A 21,958-nucleotide genomic window follows, 5' to 3' on the forward strand; every position below is an offset into this window, starting at 1 on the left:
GAAGGGTTGCCATCTGTTGGTCTGTGTGTGTTCTCAGGCTAGCCTGGTGTTGCCTGCAGCCTTTGCAGTGAGTTGAGAGCAGGAGCCTGGGCCTCCACCTCCATTCTTCCTTGTCAGAACTGCTGCAGCTTTTGAGATCCCTGATTGATGTTTTTTTGTTTTCTTTTTGAGACTGGGTCTTAGTGTAACTCAGGCTTGCCTTCATCATGGGATCCTCCTGCCTAGGCTCCATAAGTTCTGGAATCGCTGGCGTGGGTCACTCACTACTGCCGTGGGTAATCTTCTTTTACCATTACATATTTGTGTATGTGTGCATGCCACAGCTGGTGTAGAAGTCAGACAGCTTGGGGAAGTAAAATTTCCCCTTTATCCTGTATGTCTTGAGATCACACTCAGGTCCAAGCCCTTTTCCCACTGAGCCATGTTGATGTTGGTCTGGTTTTTGCTCTAATCAAGTATTTGCATCCTGGAATGTTTCCATTGTTTTCCTAGCTTCCCTTACACCTGACTCCTCTCTTCCCTTAGCCTTACCCAGGCCTGTGGCCAGTTGCCACCAGGTTTGTCACCATGTCTTGATCATAAGAGTGTCAGCGGTGGGTGGGATGATCCTGAAAATACCTCGTACATTAGAGACTCTTGTGTTACCCAGCCTAGGGCTGTGGCTTGACTCTCTGCTGCTACCTGGTATCTGGTTGGCCTCCAGGACCCAGATGATGGCAAAGCCGTGGGCGCCATGTAGCCTCCGTGCCTTCCAGCCTCAGGCAGAGCCATGCTGTACATTGCCTTCAGGTGAGACCGTGAGCAGCTGGCTCACTTCAGGTTGTAAGTGCTTTGCCAACTCCCGGAGCAAACTGCCGAGGCATGTCCCTGTCATTGCCTCCCTGAATGTCCGCACGGGGTGAGCAGCACTGCCCTACTCAACGTCACCAAAGCTGCACAGACTTAGAGACTCTTGAGTGTGCCTGGAGGGAGACTAGGACCCTTCCTCACTTTTGCTGTCTCGAGTCCCTGTCTGCCTGTTTCTCTTTGAAGTTTAGAAGTTCTAATGAGGATCTGTTAACAGAGGTTTCTGTTGCGCCCGGTCCCACAGCCGTTCAATCCCAAAGAAACGCACACTGATCATAAACTGGTTGGCCTATTACCTCAAGCTTCTTATTAAATCTTACACATCCTACATTAACCCATAGTTCTTGTCTGTGTCAGCCATGTGGCTTGGTTCCTTTTTTTATGAGCAAGGCATTCTCATCTTGCTTCCTCTGCATCTGAGTGACAACTGCAGACTGAGTCTTTCCTCTTCCCAGAATTCTCTTGTTCTCATCATCCTGTTCCCCCCCCACACACACACACTTTCTGCCTGGTTACCCCGCCTATACTTCCTGCCTATCTGCATTTTATTAAAACAATACAAGTGACAGGGTACAAGACCATTGTTCCACAGCAAGGGTCCCCTTTGACATCATGGCTATTAATATTGTTCTAATGTCACTGTGACAGATACTGGGCAAGCCTGAAGGAAGGGTTCATCTTGGCTTATGATTCCATAGGTCTCTGCTGCTGTCCTTCTTCCCTGGACTCTGAGCCTGCTGTGTGGAGAGACTCTTAGGGTGGTAGGGACTGGTGGGAACTGGTGGGGACCAGTTGGGACTGGTAGCAGAGGTTGCTCCATAGACACACCAAACAATGGACTTGCTGGGCCTGACAGCCTTCATCTCCTTCTAGCCAAGCCCTACCTCTTAGCTTCAAGCACCTCCCAGATGAGCACACAAAGCCATCAGTACATGAGCTTTTGGGGGAACACCTCATCTGGATACCATGGTACCCCATTCCTATCAGGAGAATTCTGATTGCCTCTGGACCCCATAATAATATGCAGGAGAGGGGTGTCACTTCCAGGGCCCCGAAGGCATGGCTACAGATTACATACATGTTAGGATAATTTCCTGTCATCTACTCAAACTAGGAATGGTATTTGGGTTTTGTCCCTAGATGTGGGTGCTGCATGTGAGCAGCATGGCTGTTTCTCAGTACCCCTTGGAATTGGGAGCCTATGTCATCCTCCACTGCCTTTCCCTGAGCTACCCCTGATAGCATGGAATTGATAAAGTCAGGGAGTAGTGGACCTTGAAACTGAGGGGCTCATAGCCCTTACATAAGTCTTACTTCTTTGAGGTCTTGCAGACTGTATGGGTAATTCTGACCCCCTAGGCTAGTGGTGAAACAGGCTTAGTAGCCAGTTCAACTAGTAGCTAGCCTGAGGCCCTGGTTCCATCCTAGCCCACAGGAAAGCCAAAAACACCAAACAGCTTGTCTGCTGGGCCAGGTTGATGGTGCAAACCTTTAATCCCTCACTCTGAAGGCACAGATAGGTGGATATCTGAGTTCTAGGCCACCAAGGGCTACGTACTAATAACCAAAATAATAGATCTCACAGAAAACCAGGACAAATGGCTAACTGAGGTGCCTATTTAACATAGTGAAGCTAACGCTGGCCACTGGTCTCTCAGCGTGGCCGGTACTGCCTGTTAGAGTCCTCGCTCCTCTGCCTTTCTCGCCCTGGGGACTCTGATCCCTTTCTAACTCGACATTTTGGACATGCAGTCTTTTGACACCTGGGTGACCCCATTCCTGGGTCTCTCTTGGTCTGTGAGTCTGTATGTATGTATGTATGCACACGTGTGTGTCTCCTCACCAGGTGAAGTGAAAAAGGAAGAACGTGGACATGAGCACTCCCAGGGAGGGTGGAGGAGGAGGTTTATTGTAGCTATGAGGGAGAGCAGAGCCAGAGGCATCTGGAGCGGTTAGTCCAGATTGAACGTAGCTGTGGGGGTGGCAAGAGCGGGAGAAGAGACAGAGTACCTGGGAGGGAAGTGCTCAGAGGACTCTGGAAGACAGGTACTGGCTGTGTTAAATAGGCGCCTCAATTAACTTTCATCCAGGTTTTCTTTGAGGCCTAACAACAATAACAGTTGTATAATAAAGGAACAGCTCCTGTGTGGGAAGCAGAGGCAGGTGGATCTCTGAGTTCAAGGCCAGCCTGGTTTACAGAGCGAGTTCCAGGACAGCCAAGGCTGCACAGAGAAGCCCTGTCTTGAAAAACATACAAAAGAAACACTCTGGGGCTGGAGAGATGGCTCAGAGGTTAAGAGCACTGGCTGCTCTTCCAGAGGTCCTGAGTTTAATTCCCAGCAACCACATGGTGGCTCACAGCCATCTATAATGAGATCTGGTGCCCTCTTCTGGCCTGCAGGCATACATGGAGGCTAAACACTGTACATAATAAATAAATAAATCTTAAAAAAAAAAAAAAAAACCAACACTCCAGAACCAGCAGTCCCTGTTTGTGGAACTGGAGAAACTTTGTCCTCTGCACTTCTTCCTCTGTCGCTGCTGTGATCGAGGAAGTGTCCTGGCCTCTGACATAACAGTGTGTGTGAGCAGCAGTCAGTGCAGTGCGGTGTGTGGAGAGTTGTCCTGTACATCGAGGCAGAGGTTACAGACCTTTGCAGTCTTCATTTTAAGCCAGGGATAAACTGCTGTCACCCTTACTAAATCTGGCTGTTCAGGACCCAAGTGGCCTTAGTGTAGAATCAGCCCTGTTCTAGTAGCTTGAAAATAGACAGCCTCTTGTGACCTCAGCAGACTAAATGGGTGTGGCTGTCTGTCAGTAAAACCTTACTTACAAAGTGGACTGTTTACAGAGTGAATGGACTAGCTGCAAACCAATAAAACCTCATTTACAGAATGAATAGCTGTGCCCATTGGCTAGAGACCCTGTGTGAGTGATTGGCCATGCAGCCCTGATTTGGTGTCTATCAGGCAGAGAACATTAACAGCTAGAATGAGGAGCATGTGGGCTCTGGTAGGCCGAGCAGTGCTGAATGCCCTAAAGCTGGTTGGCAAGCGTCAGGTCACCCTTGAGGGCCCACACCACTCTGTTCTGCACGGCCCCCACCTGCCTCTTCAGAACTGGGAGTTTGGAGCTTTAAGGATTCCAGTGAAGAAGTCTTGGAAATACCACTGTACTTGGGATTCCTGGAACAGTTTTCAGTCTTTGACTAATTGAGCTATTTATTTTGAGATAGGGTTTGGCTATGTAGTTTACATTATTTCAAACTGGTGCTTCTCCTGCCTCAGTCTCCTCAGGGCTAAGATAACAGCAATGTACCACCACGCCTGGCTGTTAGACTTAGGGGGTTTGTCTTACCATGGCTGAAGTTAGTGTTGTAAAAATTTTCCCCTCTCAAATAAGTTTTTCCTCCAGAGATGATCCCATTAAGATGTGTCTGCAGAGTAGCGCTGTGTGCTGCTGTCCAGTGCTCTCCTGAGTCTTAGAAACAGCAGCAAATGGCTTTCTGCTGCCTCTGCCTTTTGTGGTTTTTCTCCTTTGTTTTCCTTTTTATCCCTTGTGTTGTGTTTAACCTGCCACAGCAGCAGCACAGAGCAAAGCTGGTACAGCCAGCGCTCTGCTGCCGTTGGTTCTGTTTGGGTACACAGTTACTTCATTTGCCCACAGTTGTCTGTATGTCTACGTCCCATAGTGGTGTGGAGTGGGGAACAGTGGTGTTAGAATGTCTTTATGATTTCCGGGAGGAGGAGCATCCTTGCCCTGTCCGTTGGTTAAAACTTGCTCCAACCACTGTGTGTATTGGCACACACCTTTAATCCCAGGCAGAGGCAGGCAGATCTCTGTGAGTTCAAGGCCAGCCTGGTCTATAGAGCAATTTCCAGGACTCCAAAGCTACACAGAAAAACTCTCTCAAAAAACCCAAAATAAATAAACAAAAAACCTACAAAACAAAAGACCCAAAAAGCTTGCTCCAAACCCCCTCCCCACACACAATCCAGCACAGAACAAGGCCACTTCCTAGGCATGTTCGGTCGTGCATAACAAATAATTCACAACCTGGTTCCAAGCCCCCACTAGTGACCTGGATGACGTCAGCTGCTGTTGATGTCCTTTTGCTGCTGGGGCTGTGTGCGGCTGCCTCCCCCCTACCTAGAATGCTTTGTGTTTTCTGTAGACACCTTGGTCAGCTGTGCACCAGGGGCCATGTACCTGGACACACTCAGTTGTGCTCCCAAGCCTCTGACTCTTGGCTCTCAAGACCACAGGGAGCTTTCTTGCAGCTGTGTATAACATTCACCCAGTGATCTGTGTACTTGGTCTCTGCCCTGGAAAATAGGACCACTCAGAGGCAGACAGTGCCTCCCAGGGCTACATGGCAAAGGAGAATTGCCTGCATGTGTACATGTCCACATGGGCCATCTCCCTTCCTCCAGTCTGACTACCTCCTGCATTTTGTCCTTAGTTCACAGGCGGTGGGCCATGTGAGATGAACAGCGTACAGAAGAATGAGGAGAAGAATCTGGAACACAGCAAGAAGCGCTCACGGCCCTCACTCCTGCGCCCTGTGTCTGCTCCCGCCAAGGTAACTGTCCATGTTACCTGCTGCACATGACGGGAGTGGTATGGAGGCCCAAGAGCAGGGGACCCCCGGGACCAGAGACTAGCTGCTAGAAAGGACTGCCACTGCCCTGGTGCTCCCTCACCAGCTCTCCTGCCCTGAGGTGGTTGTGAGGAGGAAGGGGGAGTTGGAAGGAAAGGCGTGGCGCGCTGTTGATTCTCCTTTTCACTGTCGTGACTCTTTCGTAGGTGGGGCTGCAATTGAAATGTGCAGTTGTATGGTTTGGTTACTGCACAACTGAGGAGTGAAGGTGGCAACAACAGTTCCTGTCCCGCTCATCACCCCGTGATGGTGGATCTCTAGTCCTAGCACTCTGTTCACTAGCTGACTTTCTATAGTAATAAAGATTTTTGGCATTCTGTTTATTTAGTTATGTGCAGCAGTGTCAACCTCAAGTCACAATTCATTACTGTTACTGGTATCTTGACTCCCAGACCATCCTGGACAGGCTACCCTTGGGTCTCTTACCATGTCCATCTTTTTCACCCTTACCTCACTCTTGAGGATGGCTACACAGCAGGATGCTTCATGCCGTGGGCTTGGGTCAAATGCAGGTCCAAGTCTGGTTTATCCGTCTGTGTGTCTGTGAGAGAGAGAAGAATGAGAACGAAACAAGTCTCAGATCAGAAGACAACTTAAGACTCACTTGAAAGCCTCAAGTGTGCAACAGGCAGTATTTCCCCGTCCCAGTGACCAATTTAGAGACAAGTGTCTGCACCCAGCTTTAGACCTGGCTTCCGACCCAGGATGCCTCTGGTGTTGCCCCCTCCCTGCCCTCTGGTCACCCTCTGGCCTACAGGACCGACAGGAGCTACACAGTGTCTGTGTCCCCAAGTCCAGGGTAAAGGAAGGCTAAACTGAGCTCATTGGCCCAGTGCTTTCTCAGGTCGCTGAGTTGAAGCCCCAGGGTACAGCACTAACATTTACTGAACATGCCTGCTCCGAGTTTCCCCAGTGCACATGTGCAGATTCCATGTTCTGTTTGCTCGGTGTTTGCCTGCCCTTTCCGCAGTATCAGTCAACCTACACAATGACCTGGCCTCCGTTTCCCCAGTCCATGCACATGTCTGTAAACATGATCAAAGCTCTAGGTTATATTTCCCATAGTGAGTGCGTGCCACTTTGAGAGTGCTCATGCGCAAAGCCCTGAATGCCATTTTCCCAGCCTGTGTCTTCCAAGCTTGGAGGAGTTCTATAGGTTCTATTTCCCTGTTTCTGCAGAGCATGCGCCATGCCATGGTTCCGTTCCCCCTGTAAGCATCGGCGTAATACTTGTGAGGCCTGAATTCTATTTCCCTAGTAATTAACTGCGCATGCGTGAGACCCTGGGTTCCTATCCCCCCCACCCCCGGCTGTCGATCATATACAGGCTCTGTGCCCTCCCTGACTCTTGTGGGGCTTAGACCATTACTGCACATGCCCGTGACCCCGATCTTCTCCACAGCCTTCCAAGTGTGCTCAGCGCCAGGTTCGATTCCCAGATCGGCAGAAAATAAGCCATAGCAGGAATCTAAGACCTCAGATCTGGCAGGGTACTGCTGTGGGCTTGCTTCTCCTCAGGTCCTGAGTTGCTCCCCCACCCCTACATCACGCGGGGCCAAGGCGGGAACAGCATCTTAATGCTGGGCAGCAAACATCACCTGGGGTCCTGGAGACAGGGCCCTGCCAACTGCATTTGGTGCTTCCCCGGGTTCCCTGTACCCCGCATTGCCTGTGGCAGGGATTCACCATTAAGCTGAGGGTTTCTCTCTGCAGAAGAAGATGAAGCTCCGGGGCACCAAAGACCTGTCCATTGCTGCCGTGGGGAAGTACGGCACCCTGCAGGAGTTCTCCTTCTTTGATAAGGTGAGCGAGAGCCGAGAGCTGATCCTTCCAGGGTCCGGAAGCAAGGCTACCGTAGTGCCTGGGAGAGGACAGCGTAGGCTGCAGAGCTCTCCCAAACAGTTCAGGGCCATACACATCCACGCCCCGCACGCACACATATACATCAGTTTCTGCAGTAGTATCCCTGGCCGCCAACTCTCCGTATTCCCACAGGTGCGCAGGGTGCTGAAGAGCCAGGAGGTGTACGAGAACTTTCTGCGCTGCATTGCGCTCTTCAACCAGGAGCTGGTGTCCGGCTCTGAGCTGCTGCAACTGGTCAGCCCGTTTCTGGGGTGAGTGGCTTCCGCCCATCCCGCACACAGACCCAGGGAAGTGAGCAGGGAAGTGTCTGTGATTTCTTTTAAACACTGCCTTTTCCTGTGTGTGCACACGTTCTTGTGTGGGTTCTCTCCCACCATGTGGGTCTCAGGAAGCTAACTCAGATTGAGACTTGGCAGTGAGCCCCTGACCCACCTGTCATTTTCCTCATTGGTTGGCTGAAGTTGTTCCCCAGTTATTGTTGATAGGCTCACATTTGTTTAAAGCAGGTCCCTAGCATGAGCATTGCGTCTCAGGACGACCCTGGCAGTCGGGAGCCAATGACCAACCAGCACAGGTCACAGTACCATAGCAGCTTATAGCCCTGCTCTAGGGAAAGGTTTCCCCAGGGTAACAGCTCTGCTGCAGCAGGAGAGGCTTCCCCAGCCAAGTTGTTACAGTTGTTACAGCTGTGGTGTGCCGCAGTGTAAGACTGCTCTTCTAGGGGAAGGTTTGCCCAGCGAAAGTGTTAGCTCCGTTCAGGGTGGGGGGTGGGGTCTCACCCAAACCTCATTCAAGAGGTTTATTGGGAGGGAAGAACCCAGGAGAGTGGCTGCCTCTGCCAGGGTGGAAAAAAAGGCAGCAGCACACGGAATAGGGTTTATATAGGGCTACTTAGGGGCGGAGTTTTTCCAGGTGAGAATTGGTCAGATTTCAGTCCCTTGAGCTCAGCTTAGCTAGATCTCTGCTCAGGGATTGGTTGGTTTTCTGCTTAGTTGGTGAGGACCAGAGTTGGCTTTGGCTTCAGGGCCAAAGTGTGTTTCTTTCAGTGGTCCTTGTTAACCTTTTGGCTCTAATTTTGGGGCCAAGGCATATTTCTTTCACCGACTCTGATTCTATGGCCAAAGTGTGTTTCTTTGGCACTGGTTTCAGAGCCAGGGTGGGTGTCTTTCCCTGGCTCTGGTTTCAGGGCCAAGGGTGGGTTTCTTTGGCTCTTTTTCCCTATGCCTACTGCTAGGTGGTCACAACAGCTGACAGTCCCTGGGCTCCAGTGACCTTGTTCACTGTATGGACAGTGCCTTTTCTCGGATTCTGGCTCTGATGTGTGATTTGAAGGTTGCAGGTGTGGATATTTGGGGGCTGGTGATACACAGTTCCTCCCTTGCAGGATGCTGGGCAGTGGCATTAAAGGCAGCTTCTTGGTAACCCTTCTCAGGTGTGCCCTCCCGGTACAGCTTGTGTCTGTAGTATGCTGAGCTGTGAGTTCACATTTTAGTGATATTCCCTCTTTTTTCAAGTTCTTACAGTATTGATATTGTGTTGCGCATATTGTCCAAGTTGCCCTCCTGCAGGTGATGAGTCCACTGACCTCACATCATACGTGCTCTCCCTACAACAGTAAAATACACAAAACTCACATTTAAAGGTCTTAGTTTTTTAAAAAAAATTAACAGAATTTTAGGTAGCATTGGATGTCAGTTGCTGTAAAATTAACAGAATTTTAGGTAGCATTGGATGTCAGCTGCTGTAAAATTAACAGAATTTTAGGTAGCATTGGATGTCAGCTGCTGTAAAATTAACAGAATTTTAGGTAGCATTGGATGTCAGCTGCTGTAAAATTAACAGAATTTTAGGTAGCATTGGATGTCAGCTGCTGTAAAATTAACAGAATTTTAGGTAGCATTGGATGTCAGCTGCTGTAAAATTAACAGAATTTTAGGTAGCATTGGATGTCAGCTGCTGTAAAATTGTCCCGTTAACATGTGTCCTACTTCTTCCTGACTTCTGAGAATGAATTCACGGGGGCCTTTTGGGGAGGGGTCCCCCTCATGAGGGAGGGAGACTTCACTCAGGAAGACAGCCACAGTGGACACAGCTGCTCTCTGTTCTGCCCTGTAGATCAGCTATGGACAGAAGTAAGTGGGGCAGAGCTGTGTGCCAATAAAGCTTTATTTACAGACGCAGTCCATGGGCTGATTGGCTGCAGTGTGTGATACCCTAGGCTCCTGCTGTTGGAGTCCAGGTTCAGCCTCCTGAGACTGGACCAGTCAGCAGAGTCACCTAGGGAACAGTGCAAGGGAGGCCGACACAGCCTACCCCAGGACGCCAGCACAGGATAGGGAGCTTAGTGATACCTGTGGCCGCGTGAGGGATGGCTAGGGGCAGGTCAGGGGACAGCCAGCAGCTGGAGGACTGATGTTATGGCTCAAGGGGCAAGACTGGTGTCTGTCTGTTTGAATAGCTTAAATGAGTTCATTTCTAGCCTAGAACATTCCAGACTGTAGCTTAGGCATAGTTGGCAGTTGGTATTTTTTGTTTTGTTTCTCCCTTCTGTTTTTTTTCAAAGATTTATTAATTCATTTATTATATATAGTGTTCTGTCTGCATGTGCACCTGCAGGCCAGAAGAGGGCACCAGATCTCATTACAGATGGTTGTGAGCCACCATGTGGTTGCTGGGAATTGAACTCAGGACCTCTGGAAGAACAACCAGTGCTCTTAACCGTTGAGCCATCTCTCCAGCCCCTCCCTTCTGTTTTTTGTTTGCTTGTTTGTTTCTTTTTCTTTGAGACAGGGTCTCTCTCATAGCTCTGGCTATGCTGGAACTCACTATGTAGACCAGGCTGGCCTAAAACTTACAGAGATCTATCTGCCTCTGCCTCCTGATTTAATCTGCTGAGATTAAAGCTGTGTTACTACACCCAGCTTTGTTTCTTTTTGATTTTTAATTAATTTTTTATTTTATGTGCATTGGTGTTTTGCCTGCATGTTTGTGTGAGGATGTCACATCCCCTGGAACTGGAATTACAGACAGTTAGTTGTGAGTTGACATGTGGGTGCTGGTAATTGAACCTGAATCCTCTGGAAGAGCAGCCAGTGCTCTTAATTGCTGAGCTGTCTCTCCAGCCCCCCTCCCCCCGCTTTGTTTTTTGTTTTTAAGTTAGAGGACAGAAAATGAAGGCAGGGGGGCCCACAGAGGTTATTCTCATTGTGCTTTGTGGTCTAGTGCAGCTGGCAAGATCTGTAGCTGTAAGATGGGGTGGACCCTCCTCCCTTCCCAGCATCAAGTTCTGAATCAGACCGTCTTTGAAGCTGCACATGCACAGAGCCATCTTCATGACTTTAGGTCACTGTCAAGAGGCAATGCCCACTTACAATTTCTATCTGTCTTTGAAGGAAATTTCCAGAGCTCTTCGCGCAGTTCAAGTCCTTCCTGGGAGTGAAAGAGCTGTCCTTTGCGCCACCCATGAGTGACCGCTCTGGAGACGGCATTAGCAGAGAAATTGACTATGCGTCTTGTAAGCGAATTGGATCCAGCTATCGGGCACTTCCCAAGACCTACCAGCAGCCCAAGTGCAGCGGGAGGACAGCCATCTGCAAGGAGGTCATTTTCTTTTTCTTTTTTTTTTTAAATATTTATTTATTATGTATACAATATTCTGTGTATATGCCTGAAGGCCAGAAGAGGGCGCCAGACCTCTTTACAGATGGTTGTGAGCCACCATGTGGTTGCTGGGAATTGAACTCAGGACCTTTGGAAGAGCAAGCAATGCTCTTAACCACTGAGCCATCTCTCCAGCCCCCAAGGAGGTCATTTTCTTAACTGAAGTTCCCTCTTCTCAGATGACTTGAGCTTGTGTCAAGTTGACATAAAACTAGCCAGGACACCATATGTGTTCAGTGTGACTCTCGTCAGGTTTGGAGTCCTCGAGAGGGAACTCGAGAGGAATCCAGCTGAAGTCCAGACAGTTTGGGGGTCTGCAAAGTACTGAAGAGCACACTAGTCCCCTGCTGTGTTTGTCAGTAAAGCTTTGCTAGCTGACAGCGGCCCTTGTGGGCACACTGCCTGTGGCTACTTTTGTGGGACAAAGGCCAAGTTGTTCAAGACAGAGCACCCAGCGCATGAAGGTTCAGATCATGGGTCTCAAGTCCATCGTGCTGGGTGCTTGGCTCTGAGACACTGTTGTGTGCTCAGCACCACAGCTGCAGCCTGCCTAGGAGCAACTAGAGAGGGAAGTAACTGCTCATCATCTGTAGCAGCATGCTAACTGACACTCCTCTCCCTGGCCAGGTTCTGAATGACACATGGGTGTCCTTCCCGTCCTGGTCTGAAGACTCTACCTTTGTCAGCTCCAAGAAGACACCCTATGAGGAGCAGCTGCATCGCTGTGAGGATGAGAGGTTTGAGGTAGGTGAAGCTACACGTCTAACCCACCTACACCCCTGCCTGCCTGTCTTGCCTGCCCTCTGTCCACCCAGCAACCCAGAACCGAAGTCTCTCTCCCCTGCTGGCCAGCTCTGCCAGCTGTGGAGCTCTCAGCACAGCACTGTCCTCACTTTCAGCTAGACAGTGGGAGCTGGAGAGATGGCTGTTCTACCAGAGGTCCTGAGTTCAATTCCCAGCAACCACATGGTGGCTTACAGCCATCTGTAATGAGGTCTGGTGCCTTCTTCTGGTGTACAGGTTTACATGCCAAGCACTCACGCATAAAATATAAATAAATTTAAAAACTCAACTAAAGACAGTGGGTTAGTTAACTTAAAACTTTGTTAGCTTTATTTTTATTGATGCTGAAATTGAGCTCTCATCCCTCATTGAGTGTCCCTCCTGGGGACAGACAGAAACCACCCCTCCTATCCCAAAATTCACATGTCTTCTTGTTGATTCTGTTTTATTTCTTTCTAAGATTTACTTATTTTTGTTTTTTGTGTGTGGGTGTTCGCCTGCATGTAGGTCTGTGCACCATGTGTGTCTGGTGCCAACAGAGGCCAGAAGAGGCTACTGGATCCCCTGGAACTGGACAGTTGTGAGCCACCCTGTGGATGCTGGGAATTAAACCTCAGTCCCCTGGAAGAGCAGCCAGCTCTCCAGCCTTTGGTTTCCTTTTGAAACTGTCTCTCTTTGTAGCATAGGCTAGTATGCAATTTGTGATCCTCCTGCCTCAGCCTTCTTCTGAGTGCTAGGATGATGGGGGGGCACACTCCCTACCCCATGTCCTGACGGTCCTGTGTACGTGTGTTTCTATTTTGTGCTATGGCACGATTCCTGTGGATAAGGCAGCTGCTGGGAAGTGGGATGTGAAGGAAGCCTGGCTTTGGTATCTATCCCATAGTGGGAGGGACCCAAAGGAGCCCAATTGTGCTTTTTCTCCCTCTTTCTGAGCAGTGCCACCCACCTATGAGGGCAGCCTGTGCCTGAAGCACCTCTTCAAAGTCTTATGTTCTGTTTGAGACAAAGTTGTCTTAGAATGCACAGTCTCCTTCTTCTGCCTCTCATGTGCTGGGGTCATAGACCTGTGCTAAGTGCAGCTTCCTGTTAATGCTGCCACACCAACCTCTAAACTTCAGTGTGAGTTTGGGAGGGGATGGTGATCAAACTGTAGTGGAAAGTGTGTGTGTGCATCTGAGTGTGTCTATGAGTAAGGTTCTACCAGTGGTGGAGTCGAGGCCTGAGCCACACATCCCCCTGATCTCTCTGCTATTCTAATAATCAGTAGTCATACTCAGCCTGTCCTTCCCTTCTCCTGTGCACTCCCTTCTGTCCCGTCCTCCACTGCGCTATTATTTCCAGATAGACAGATGCAGTTTGGGTGGTGGCAAAGGCAAGAGGATTGCCTAAGTTTCCTGTCTCTGAAAGATGAAAAAATGAACAAGGGCCTGGAAAGAGGACTCAGCAGTTAAGAATGCTGACTGTTCTTGCAGAGATCATGGTTTAGGTTCCAGGACCCACTTTGGGCAGCTTACATCCTCCTGTAATACCAGCTCCAAGGGGTCCAGCAGCACCTTCTGGCCTCCAGAGGTACTGCACTCACTTTCACATACCTGCACACAGATTTACACATAGGTGCAAAGTTAAAAATGAAATAAATCATTAAGAAAGCCAGCAAGTGAATAGAAAGTATAAATGATGTCACAGGGTAGGCCACTATGGTGCTCAGGCACCCCATGAAGTGGTATGTACCACTTGCTGTATCATTGTAACTGCACCCTCCCTACATGGTGTGCATGGTGGGCGCCCACGCTCATGGGCTCCATTGACAGCTCCTGACCACCCACCATACCACCACGATCACCTTCGCACAGCTACTGAGGCCCCAGTGCTGACCATACCTGGCCCTCCCTGCAGTTAGACGTTGTCCTGGAGACCAACCTGGCCACCATCCGCGTGCTGGAGAGTGTGCAGAAGAAGTTGTCGAGGATGGCGCCTGAGGACCAGGAGAAGCTCCGCCTGGATGACTGCCTGGGCGGCACATCAGAGGTGATCCAGCGCCGTGCCATCCACCGCATCTATGGTGACAAGGCCCCTGAAGTCATCGAGAGCCTCAAGAGGAACCCTGTTACCGCTGTGCCTGTTGTTCTGAAAAGGTGTCCCTCCTTTCCACTTCCCTCCCTGACCTCTCCCACACTCTAGTCCTGAACAGAGTCTTGAAAGCCAGACTCCCAGACATCTGTTGTGGTCACATCCGTCTTCAGGTGTAGATATGCATTCTCATTTTGGGGGTGGTTCTGGGACCCTCCAGACCCTTCTAGAATTTGATTCAGTGCTTACATAAAACCTACGCCTTGTCCATGCCTATGTGACTTAGAACACTGGAGGCAGTCTACATGCTGTGTATTCCTGCTTAGGTGTGCTTGAATCCTGGGATGTGAAGGGCAGACTGTGACTATAAAACACAGGCCTCCCCAGCCTGCCGTCTCCTGACAGTGGTAGTGTCAGCTGAGTAGGCAGCTGGCACCTGGGAGAGGAGGAGGAGAGATGCTCAGCAGTCAGAGCACTGCCAGCCCTTCCAGAGGACCCACATGGCGGCTCACAGCTGTCTGTAATTCAGGGGCACCAGAGGACCCACATGGCAGCTCATTGCTGTCTGTAATTCAGGGGCACCAGGCATGCACATACACGCGGACAAAGCATGCACACATATAAAATAATCTTTTTTTTTTTTTAAGTAGCCGTTTTGGCTATGTGGGACTACTGCCCCTCCCATTCTCTGTGTGGTTTTGGGGTTTGTTTGTTTAGGTGTTATGGTCTTATGTAGCCCAGGCTTGGACTTATTTACCATGTGCCCATGGCTAGCCTTCTGACTCCAGGTCCTGAGTGCTGGGGTGATATCCTGCACCACCATTCTGTGCTTTTTTGTTTTGTTTTGGGTTTTTTGTTGTTGGGTTTTTTTTGAGACAGGGTTTCTCTGGGTAATAGCTCTGGCTGTCCTGAAACTTGCTCTATAGTCCAGGCTGACCTAGAACTCACAGAGATCCATTTGCCTGTGCTTCCCAAGTGCTGGTGTTAAAGGCGTGTGTCAACACTGAGCTCCGCTCCCCACAGGCTGAAGGCCAAGGAAGAGGAGTGGCGGGAGGCCCAGCAGGGCTTCAACAAAATCTGGCGCGAGCAGTATGAGAAGGCATACCTCAAGTCCCTGGACCACCAGGCCGTGAACTTCAAGCAGAATGACACCAAGGCTCTGCGCTCCAAGAGTCTGCTCAACGAGATCGAAAGCGTCTATGACGAGGTGAGACACCTGGGCAGAGACCTCACCCCTGGCCTGCAGAGCCCTTGCCTTGCAAGTGGGAACTGGGGTGTGAAAGGCTGCTACCTGCTAGACTTTGCCCTGGGCTTCTCTGCTGTGCAGATGGAGTTTTCGGTTTGTATGAGAGTGAATGTAAGTACAGGTGTCCTTGGGGGCCAGAGGCTTGTTCTCCTCTTAGAGCTGGAGTTCTAGCTGACCGTGGGCTACCTGAAGTCCAGCTCAGGTCCTCTGCAGGAAGATGAAGCGCTCTTAGTTAGCTCCAGCCTCCATAGTGTGACCTTTGAGGGCAGATGGGGTGGCTTGGGTAGAGCACTTGCCTAATTTGAGACAACCACATGGGGAAAAAGATTGTTGAGGGGTCCATATATTCGTAATCCAGACTCTATCCCTGTGATAAGCATTTGAGAGAAGCCATTCAACAAGACAAAGGTTGGTGTTGGCTCATAGTTTGGGACGCCTCAGCTTGTCTGCCTAGCTCCACTGTTTTAAACTGCTCACAAGTTGGCAGCATCATCGTAAAGGGAGAGGAGCACAGGCAAGAACCCTCCGAGGTATCACCCGGGTACCCACCACCCCCACTCGGGCTCCGCCTGCCCCACTTCCCAATAGCACCAATTAAGAAGCCATCATTAGGTCAGCTATCTGTGAGCCTCATGGGTCATTCGCCTCGTAGTTGGCTCTGCCAACTGGGACCAAGGGCATCTAGACTCCAGCACTGTCCTAATGCTTCCTGTTGCTGCAGTGAACACCATGACCACAAGCAACCTGGGAAGAAAAGGGTTTATTTAGCCTTCAGGTCTATCATTGGGGCAGTTGGAACAGGAACTCTAGGTAGAGAAACACTCTTTACTAGCATGCTCCCCGTGGCTTGCTCAGCCTGCTTTCTGTACCCCAGAACCTTCTAGGTAGGGGTAGTGCCACCTACAGTGAGCTGGGTCTGCCCACATGCCTGATGGGCTGGGCCAGTCTGGTGCAGACAGTCCCTCATCCAGTTTCCTCCTCCTAAGTGACTCTCACCTGTGTCAAGGTGACAACAACGAATGGAGCAAAGCACTGCCACATAAACAAAATAGGGGGTTTGGGAGGCCAGGGGAAGCCCAGGGTGTGTGAAGCGCTCTGGTTGGTGGGGCATTGGGCCCACCTGGACTCTGGCCATGAGTGTCTGACCTCTGGTGAGACCTGTAAACTGGGTCCTGCCTCAGGTGGCACTTGAGGGACCCCCAGAGCTTCACCGTGCACTAACCAGTGAGAGCTGAGGTGCCACCCAGACCACTCCTAAAAGCTCCCTATCTAAGAGAGTGTCCCCAGAACTCAGATATGTCTGCCTCTCCATGCAGTGCCTGGAGTTGGTGTCCCCCAGAGGATGGCTACTTACAGAGGTGGCACCTGGGTAGGGAGGGGCAAGTAGTGATGACCTTTGGGTTTGGGAAGTTTATTATCCAGAACAGCACTACAAGGCGACACAGTGAGCAGCCAGCACTCTCAAAGGCTCAGCAGAAGGGAGCCTGGCCAAAGAGTAGACTGACGGAGGACTGAGGTCTCTAAGGCCTGGGGCAGGTGCCCGTGCTGTTGTGGCCTGAGGAGCAGGACAGGCACAGCTTTCTTCATGATGGTGGGTGATAGGAAGGCTATGGGGGACGTACTGCTAAGTGCGGTTCCAGCCCTGTGGAGTGGAGCTGAGTTTTTGAGTGACAGATGGTGAGGGCCCCTGGTACACTCTTGGCCTCCCCCGGGGAGACCTCATCCATGGCCAGGTTTATGGGAAGCCCAGAACAGTGGCTCTGTCATCTCATTGCAGTCCTCGAACCTGTGAGAGAAGAGGAAGGGTGGGCGAGTGCACCCTGCTACTCAGGGTGTGTACCCTACTTGCCAAGGTCGCTCATGCTTTCTGAGGAGGCTGTTGGGCTGGAAATGGGGCTGGGGTGATTGGCATGCGGTGCCCACTGCCTGTCACCGTTGCAGCACCAGGAGCAGCACTCAGAGGGCCGCAGTGCACCATCCAGCGAGCCACACCTCATCTTCGTGTACGAGGACCGGCAGATCCTGGAGGACGCGGCTGCTCTCATCAGCTACTATGTGAAGCGGCAGCCAGCCATCCAGAAGGAGGACCAGGGCACCATCCGCCAGCTGCTTCATCGTTTTCTGCCCAGCTTGTTCTTCTCGCAGCAGCGCCCTGGCGCCTCTGACGACTCCGCGGATGAGCGCGAGCGCGATGGGGAGCCGGAACGCAGGCGGCCGGCCGATGAGAAGCCCCCAGTGGACACGCCACCCGAGCCGCCCAAGGCCCTGGACGATGTGTACAGCCTGTTCTTTGCCAACAACAACTGGTACTTCTTCCTGCGGCTGCACCAGACGCTGTGCGCACGTCTGCTCAAGATCTACCGGCAAGCGCAGAAGCAGCTGCTCGAGCATCGGCGCGAGCAGGAGCGGGAGCAGCTGCTGTGTGAGGGTCGCCGCGAGAAGGCTGCCGACCCTGCCATGGAGCTGCGCCTGAAGCAGCCCAGTGAGCATCAGGGCCCAGACGCTGGGCCAGCCTCTGCCCCTTTAGGCCTCCTTGGTGGAGGGTGGTGGAGGATCCAGGGCCCCGACTATGCTGGAGAGTCCCTAGAGAGTCTGGGCTGCCCTTGCCCGTGAGTGAAGCTGCTGACCCCTCCCTCTAGGTGAGGTGGAGCTGGAGGAGTACTACCCGGCCTTCCTAGACATGGTGCGGAGCCTGCTGGAGGGGAGCATCGACCCCACTCAGTATGAGGACACCCTCCGCGAGATGTTCACCATCCATGCCTACATTGGCTTCACCATGGATAAACTGGTGCAAAACATTGCTCGCCAGGTGAGGCTGTCCCGGGGCAGGGCAGGCTGATCTCTTTATCCCACCCTCTGTACTTGTCACCTTGGGAATTGTTCTTCTCAGCACTTGGTCACATAGCAAGTCTTCCCTTTCAGTGAGATGAAGTTCACGCAACAGAATTAACGATTTCATAACGTTTAACACTGTTAACTGTCTCTAAGGCTAAGCCCCTGCACCCCAGATCTTCTAACATCCAAAATGAGAGCCCCAACACAAAGCTGTACCCCCTGGGGAAGAGCATGCTTCTTGTGAGTTGAGTCAGTACCGGAAGTGCTTTAGAAAGCTGCTTCCTTCCAGTATTTCTTCATTTTACATACGTGTGTCTGGTCTGGACACACGAGAGCCATGGTTTGTGTGTTCTAAGACAGCTTGCAGGGCCTGGTTCTCTCCTTCGCTCAGGTCAGCAGGCTTAGCTGCAAATGCCTTTACCCACTGAGCCGTTCCAAGGACCTCTCAGTGGGTTTTTGTGAGCAAAGCTTCCCCACCCTGACTCAAGCCATGTGGAAGTGGCTCATTCTCGCAGTGACCCCTGGGCTTGAGTGGCTGAGTCACCTCTGCAATGGGCTCTGCCCTGGTATGCGGCAATGGTGCCTCCTAGTGGTGAGCGAGGCCACGCCCTGTCCCCACCTCTGGTTGCTGGATCCACTTTAGTTAAGCTCACGTTGCACTTCCCCAGTGGTTTGTGGTCTGACCTCCTGTGACCACTAGGGGAAGCCAGAGAGCCTGTCTTGCACCCATGTTGCTCTCCAGCACACCCTACCCCACCACATCACAGCCAGCAACTGTCATGTTCCCTCTATCCCTTCTCTTTGAGCACCTTTTCTTTCCTACGTGTTCCAGGAGTGAGTCTTCCTGTCCCTGTCCACAGCAGTGGCCACTGCACCTGGGTTATGGGGAAACATAGCTTTCAGGGTCGCATGCACAGTGTCAGGGCAGCTAGGTGGGGACAGTAAAGGGCCATAGCCCCTGGAACAGCAGCCTTATTCTTGGCACTAGATGACTGGACGAGATCAGGCCCTTTTGTTAAAGCTTTTCCTAGGACTGAGGAGGTGGCTCACTCGATTAGAGTACTTGCTGTGTGCAAACATGAAGACCTCAGTTCAGTCATAGAAGCTGTAAGAAGCTGGGAATGGCAGCTCCTTGTCTTAGGATTTACTATGCTGTGGTGAAACATCAAGACCAGAACAAGCTGAGGAGAAAAGGATCAGGTTTCAGCTTAGAGTTCCATGTAAGAGTTCATCATCAAAAACGGTGAGGGCAGGAACCTGGAGGCAGGAGCTAATGCAGAGGCCATGGAGGGTGCTGCTTCTCCTAGCTTACTGAGCCTGCTTTCTTATGGAACCCAGGGCCACCAGCCCAGGAGTGGAACCACCCACAATAGGCTGGGCCCTCCCCATCAATCGCAATTAGGAAAATGCCCACAGGCTGACCTACAGCCTGTTCTTACAGAGGCATTTTCTCAGATGAGGCTCCCTACTCCCAGATGACTCCAGCTTGTGTCAAATTGACATAGGACTACCGAGCACACTTGTGTACCCCAGGAGGATGGCTGGAGCTTGCTGGACACAGGGATGACTCCAGGTCCAGTAGGAGAATCCATCTCAAGGGAGTAAGACAGAGAGTGACAGAGGAGGGCACGGCTGTCACCTACTCCTCTCCGCTGGCCTGTACGAGTGAACAAGTGTAAACGCACACACGTGCATGCGCGCACACACACTCACTCACCCTCTCATAGACGGTAGAAACTGTCTTAAGAAGGAAATAATGAAATTGAGTAAGGAGGACGGGTGCTATCTGTGGCTGTCAAACCCTTGTAGTGGCTGGTGAAGGGCCACCATGCAGGCACTGTGCCTACCTTGTCTGCAGCATTCCTGTTCCCTCTGTCCTTGTGGAGATGGTGGGTGGGAGGATCTGGACCATCATCCGTGTGGTACCAAGTAGCACCTAAGTCCTGCCAACCTGGCCCGACCTTTCTTTGTATTATGTTCTTCATAAAAATGGGTAAAACGACTGTTTTTCCCCACACATCTGGGAGGAAGGTTTAGATGAGGCACTGCTTTCTCCTACAGTTTGCTGCTTGGTCTAGTCTGCTCTGGTCTGACTTGGTCTGGTCTGGTCTACCTACCAAAAAAAAAAAGATTGTTATTTGTTCCATGTGATTTAGTCTTCACACACCCCCTAGCTCCCAGTCACAGACTTGTTTCCTGGGGTGTGTGGCTGTGGCCAACGTCTCCAGGGGTGGTGGGTGGGCTGCAGAATGTGGCAGTTGTGGCCTTGCTCTCTCCCTGTCAGCTTCACCACCTGGTGAGTGACGACGTGTGTCTGAAGGTGGTAGAGCTATATCTGAATGAGCAGCAGCGAGGGGCAGCAGGCGGGAACCTGTCGTCCCGCTGTGTCCGTGCTGCCCGGGAGACAAGCTACCAGTGGAAGGCAGAGCGTTGCATGGCCGACGAGAACTGCTTCAAGGTGAGAGGCTTGTGCGGTGGCCTGGGGCTAAAGGCAAGACCACTGGGAGAGGACTGGACACTGAGCAGGATGCCAGGGGCACTGCCATCACACTTGTGGGCCAGAGATTGTGGTAGCGCCTGCTGGGTCCCTCCTACAGGGCAGTGCCAGGACCTTGAAGGGTGTTAGGGCGGGTGATAACTGCTCAGGCTATGGCCACCTCTCCAGGTAATGTTCCTGCAGCGCAGAGGACAGGTGATCATGACCATAGAGCTCCTGGACACCGAGGAGGCGCAGGCAGAGGATCCTGTGGAGGTGCAGGTGAGACTGCTCCCGTTGTCTGGAGTCAGCGTGTAGGTTGGCCCTGCAGGTTCCTTCCTCCTGCGCTCACACCACAGATGACAGTAGCACAGTCCTGGCCTTATCTCCCACTCTGCTTACAGTTAAAAACACACCCATGTAAGCCCAAAGCCGTCACTGAGGACCCTTCCTCTGCCTCCTGGGACCTTCCAGGGTCCCTGTGTGCCTGACACTCAGTGTGAACACTCACTTCCTAAGCACGCACAAGTGACCACAGGCCAAGACATTGCAAGAGTAGAGCCATACCCTCTTGTCCTGGATGACTGGGGTCCCAATCCTTAGAAGCGCTAAGAGGCCCCTTGTGATCTCTGCCACTTTTGAGGGCTCCAGTTGCCCTAGCCAGGTAATGATGCCCAGCTTTAACCCCAGCAGAGGAGGCAGAGGCAGGGAATCTCTGTGAGTTCGAGGCCAACCTGATCTACAGCAAGCTCCTGGGGCTGTAGTTTGGTGGTAGATGCTTGCTCTGGGTTCCATCCTCAGTGCTGCAAAACAGAATATAAAAATGAAGACTGCCACTTTCTACAACCCCACTTTGATTGTATTTGGGAAGGACCTTTCTTGCAAATGAGGTCACATGTAGGTCCCAAGACCCTAGAGGACCAGAGCCAGACAGACGCACACACACCTACACCCCAGGCCTCCCTCCACTCTTCCTCTTAGCCACAGTTTCTAGACAGATGTGGAGTGTGAGAACCCTGGTAGCCACCTTCCTGTCCTTGGCTGAACTGGCTAAGCACAGGGAGAGAGGAGGGAGGGAGTCCAGACTAGACCTGAAGGCACATACCCATACCTCCTTGAAGACCAGGCTATCCCTGTTGCCTGCTGCAGTCAAAAGCCCTCTTCCCCACAGCCTCTATTCCCCAGCAGTCCCCTGCCCCACACATACAGGCTCCCCATGCAGGCAACACTCTTAAGGAAGAGACATCCATACACCCCCTGCCCTTTTCCCTTCCCCGTCAGGAGGAAACATTCCATGGAGTTTGGAGACTGTCCCGGTTGGCTTTCTGTTGCTGATAAACATCAGGACCAAAAGCTGCTGGGGGGGGGGGGGGGGGCGGGGGCGGAGAGAGGGATGTTTGGGTTTACATTTCCACACCACAGTCAGTCTAGGCAAACAGGCAGGAGCTTACTAGCCTGCAACTTAGTTCCAGCTGCTGAGGAGTGGCTCTGCCCACAGTGCACTGGGCCCCCACA

At 51.6% G+C, this 21,958-nt stretch overlaps 1 protein-coding gene across 2 annotated transcripts in view; it reads left to right on the plus strand.

Annotated features, from left to right (window-relative positions):
- Sin3b (SIN3 transcription regulator family member B) overlaps positions 1-21,958 on the plus strand; it is a 36,086-nt gene that overhangs the window by 12,133 nt on the left and 1,995 nt on the right. Inside the window, exons 6-16 of one of the 2 annotated variants that reach the window (XM_075987012.1) lie at positions 5,310-5,429; positions 7,221-7,310; positions 7,503-7,621; positions 10,763-10,970; positions 11,658-11,774; positions 13,713-13,951; positions 14,910-15,093; positions 17,074-17,614; positions 17,772-17,941; positions 20,252-20,425; positions 20,633-20,725. In XM_075987012.1, the coding sequence (XP_075843127.1) occupies positions 5,310-5,429; positions 7,221-7,310; positions 7,503-7,621; positions 10,763-10,970; positions 11,658-11,774; positions 13,713-13,951; positions 14,910-15,093; positions 17,074-17,614; positions 17,772-17,941; positions 20,252-20,425; positions 20,633-20,725 (2,055 nt within the window). Of the gene's footprint in view, positions 1-5,309; positions 5,430-5,653; positions 5,831-7,220; positions 7,311-7,502; positions 7,622-10,762; positions 10,971-11,657; positions 11,775-13,712; positions 13,952-14,909; positions 15,094-17,073; positions 17,615-17,771; positions 17,942-20,251; positions 20,426-20,632; positions 20,726-21,958 lie in introns of those variants that run through there. The other variant, XM_075987013.1, reaches the window with a different exon arrangement.

This window comes from Microtus pennsylvanicus, chromosome 9, assembly GCF_037038515.1.
Source record: "Microtus pennsylvanicus isolate mMicPen1 chromosome 9, mMicPen1.hap1, whole genome shotgun sequence".
In the NCBI taxonomy this organism is placed as follows: domain Eukaryota; kingdom Metazoa; phylum Chordata; class Mammalia; order Rodentia; family Cricetidae; genus Microtus; species Microtus pennsylvanicus.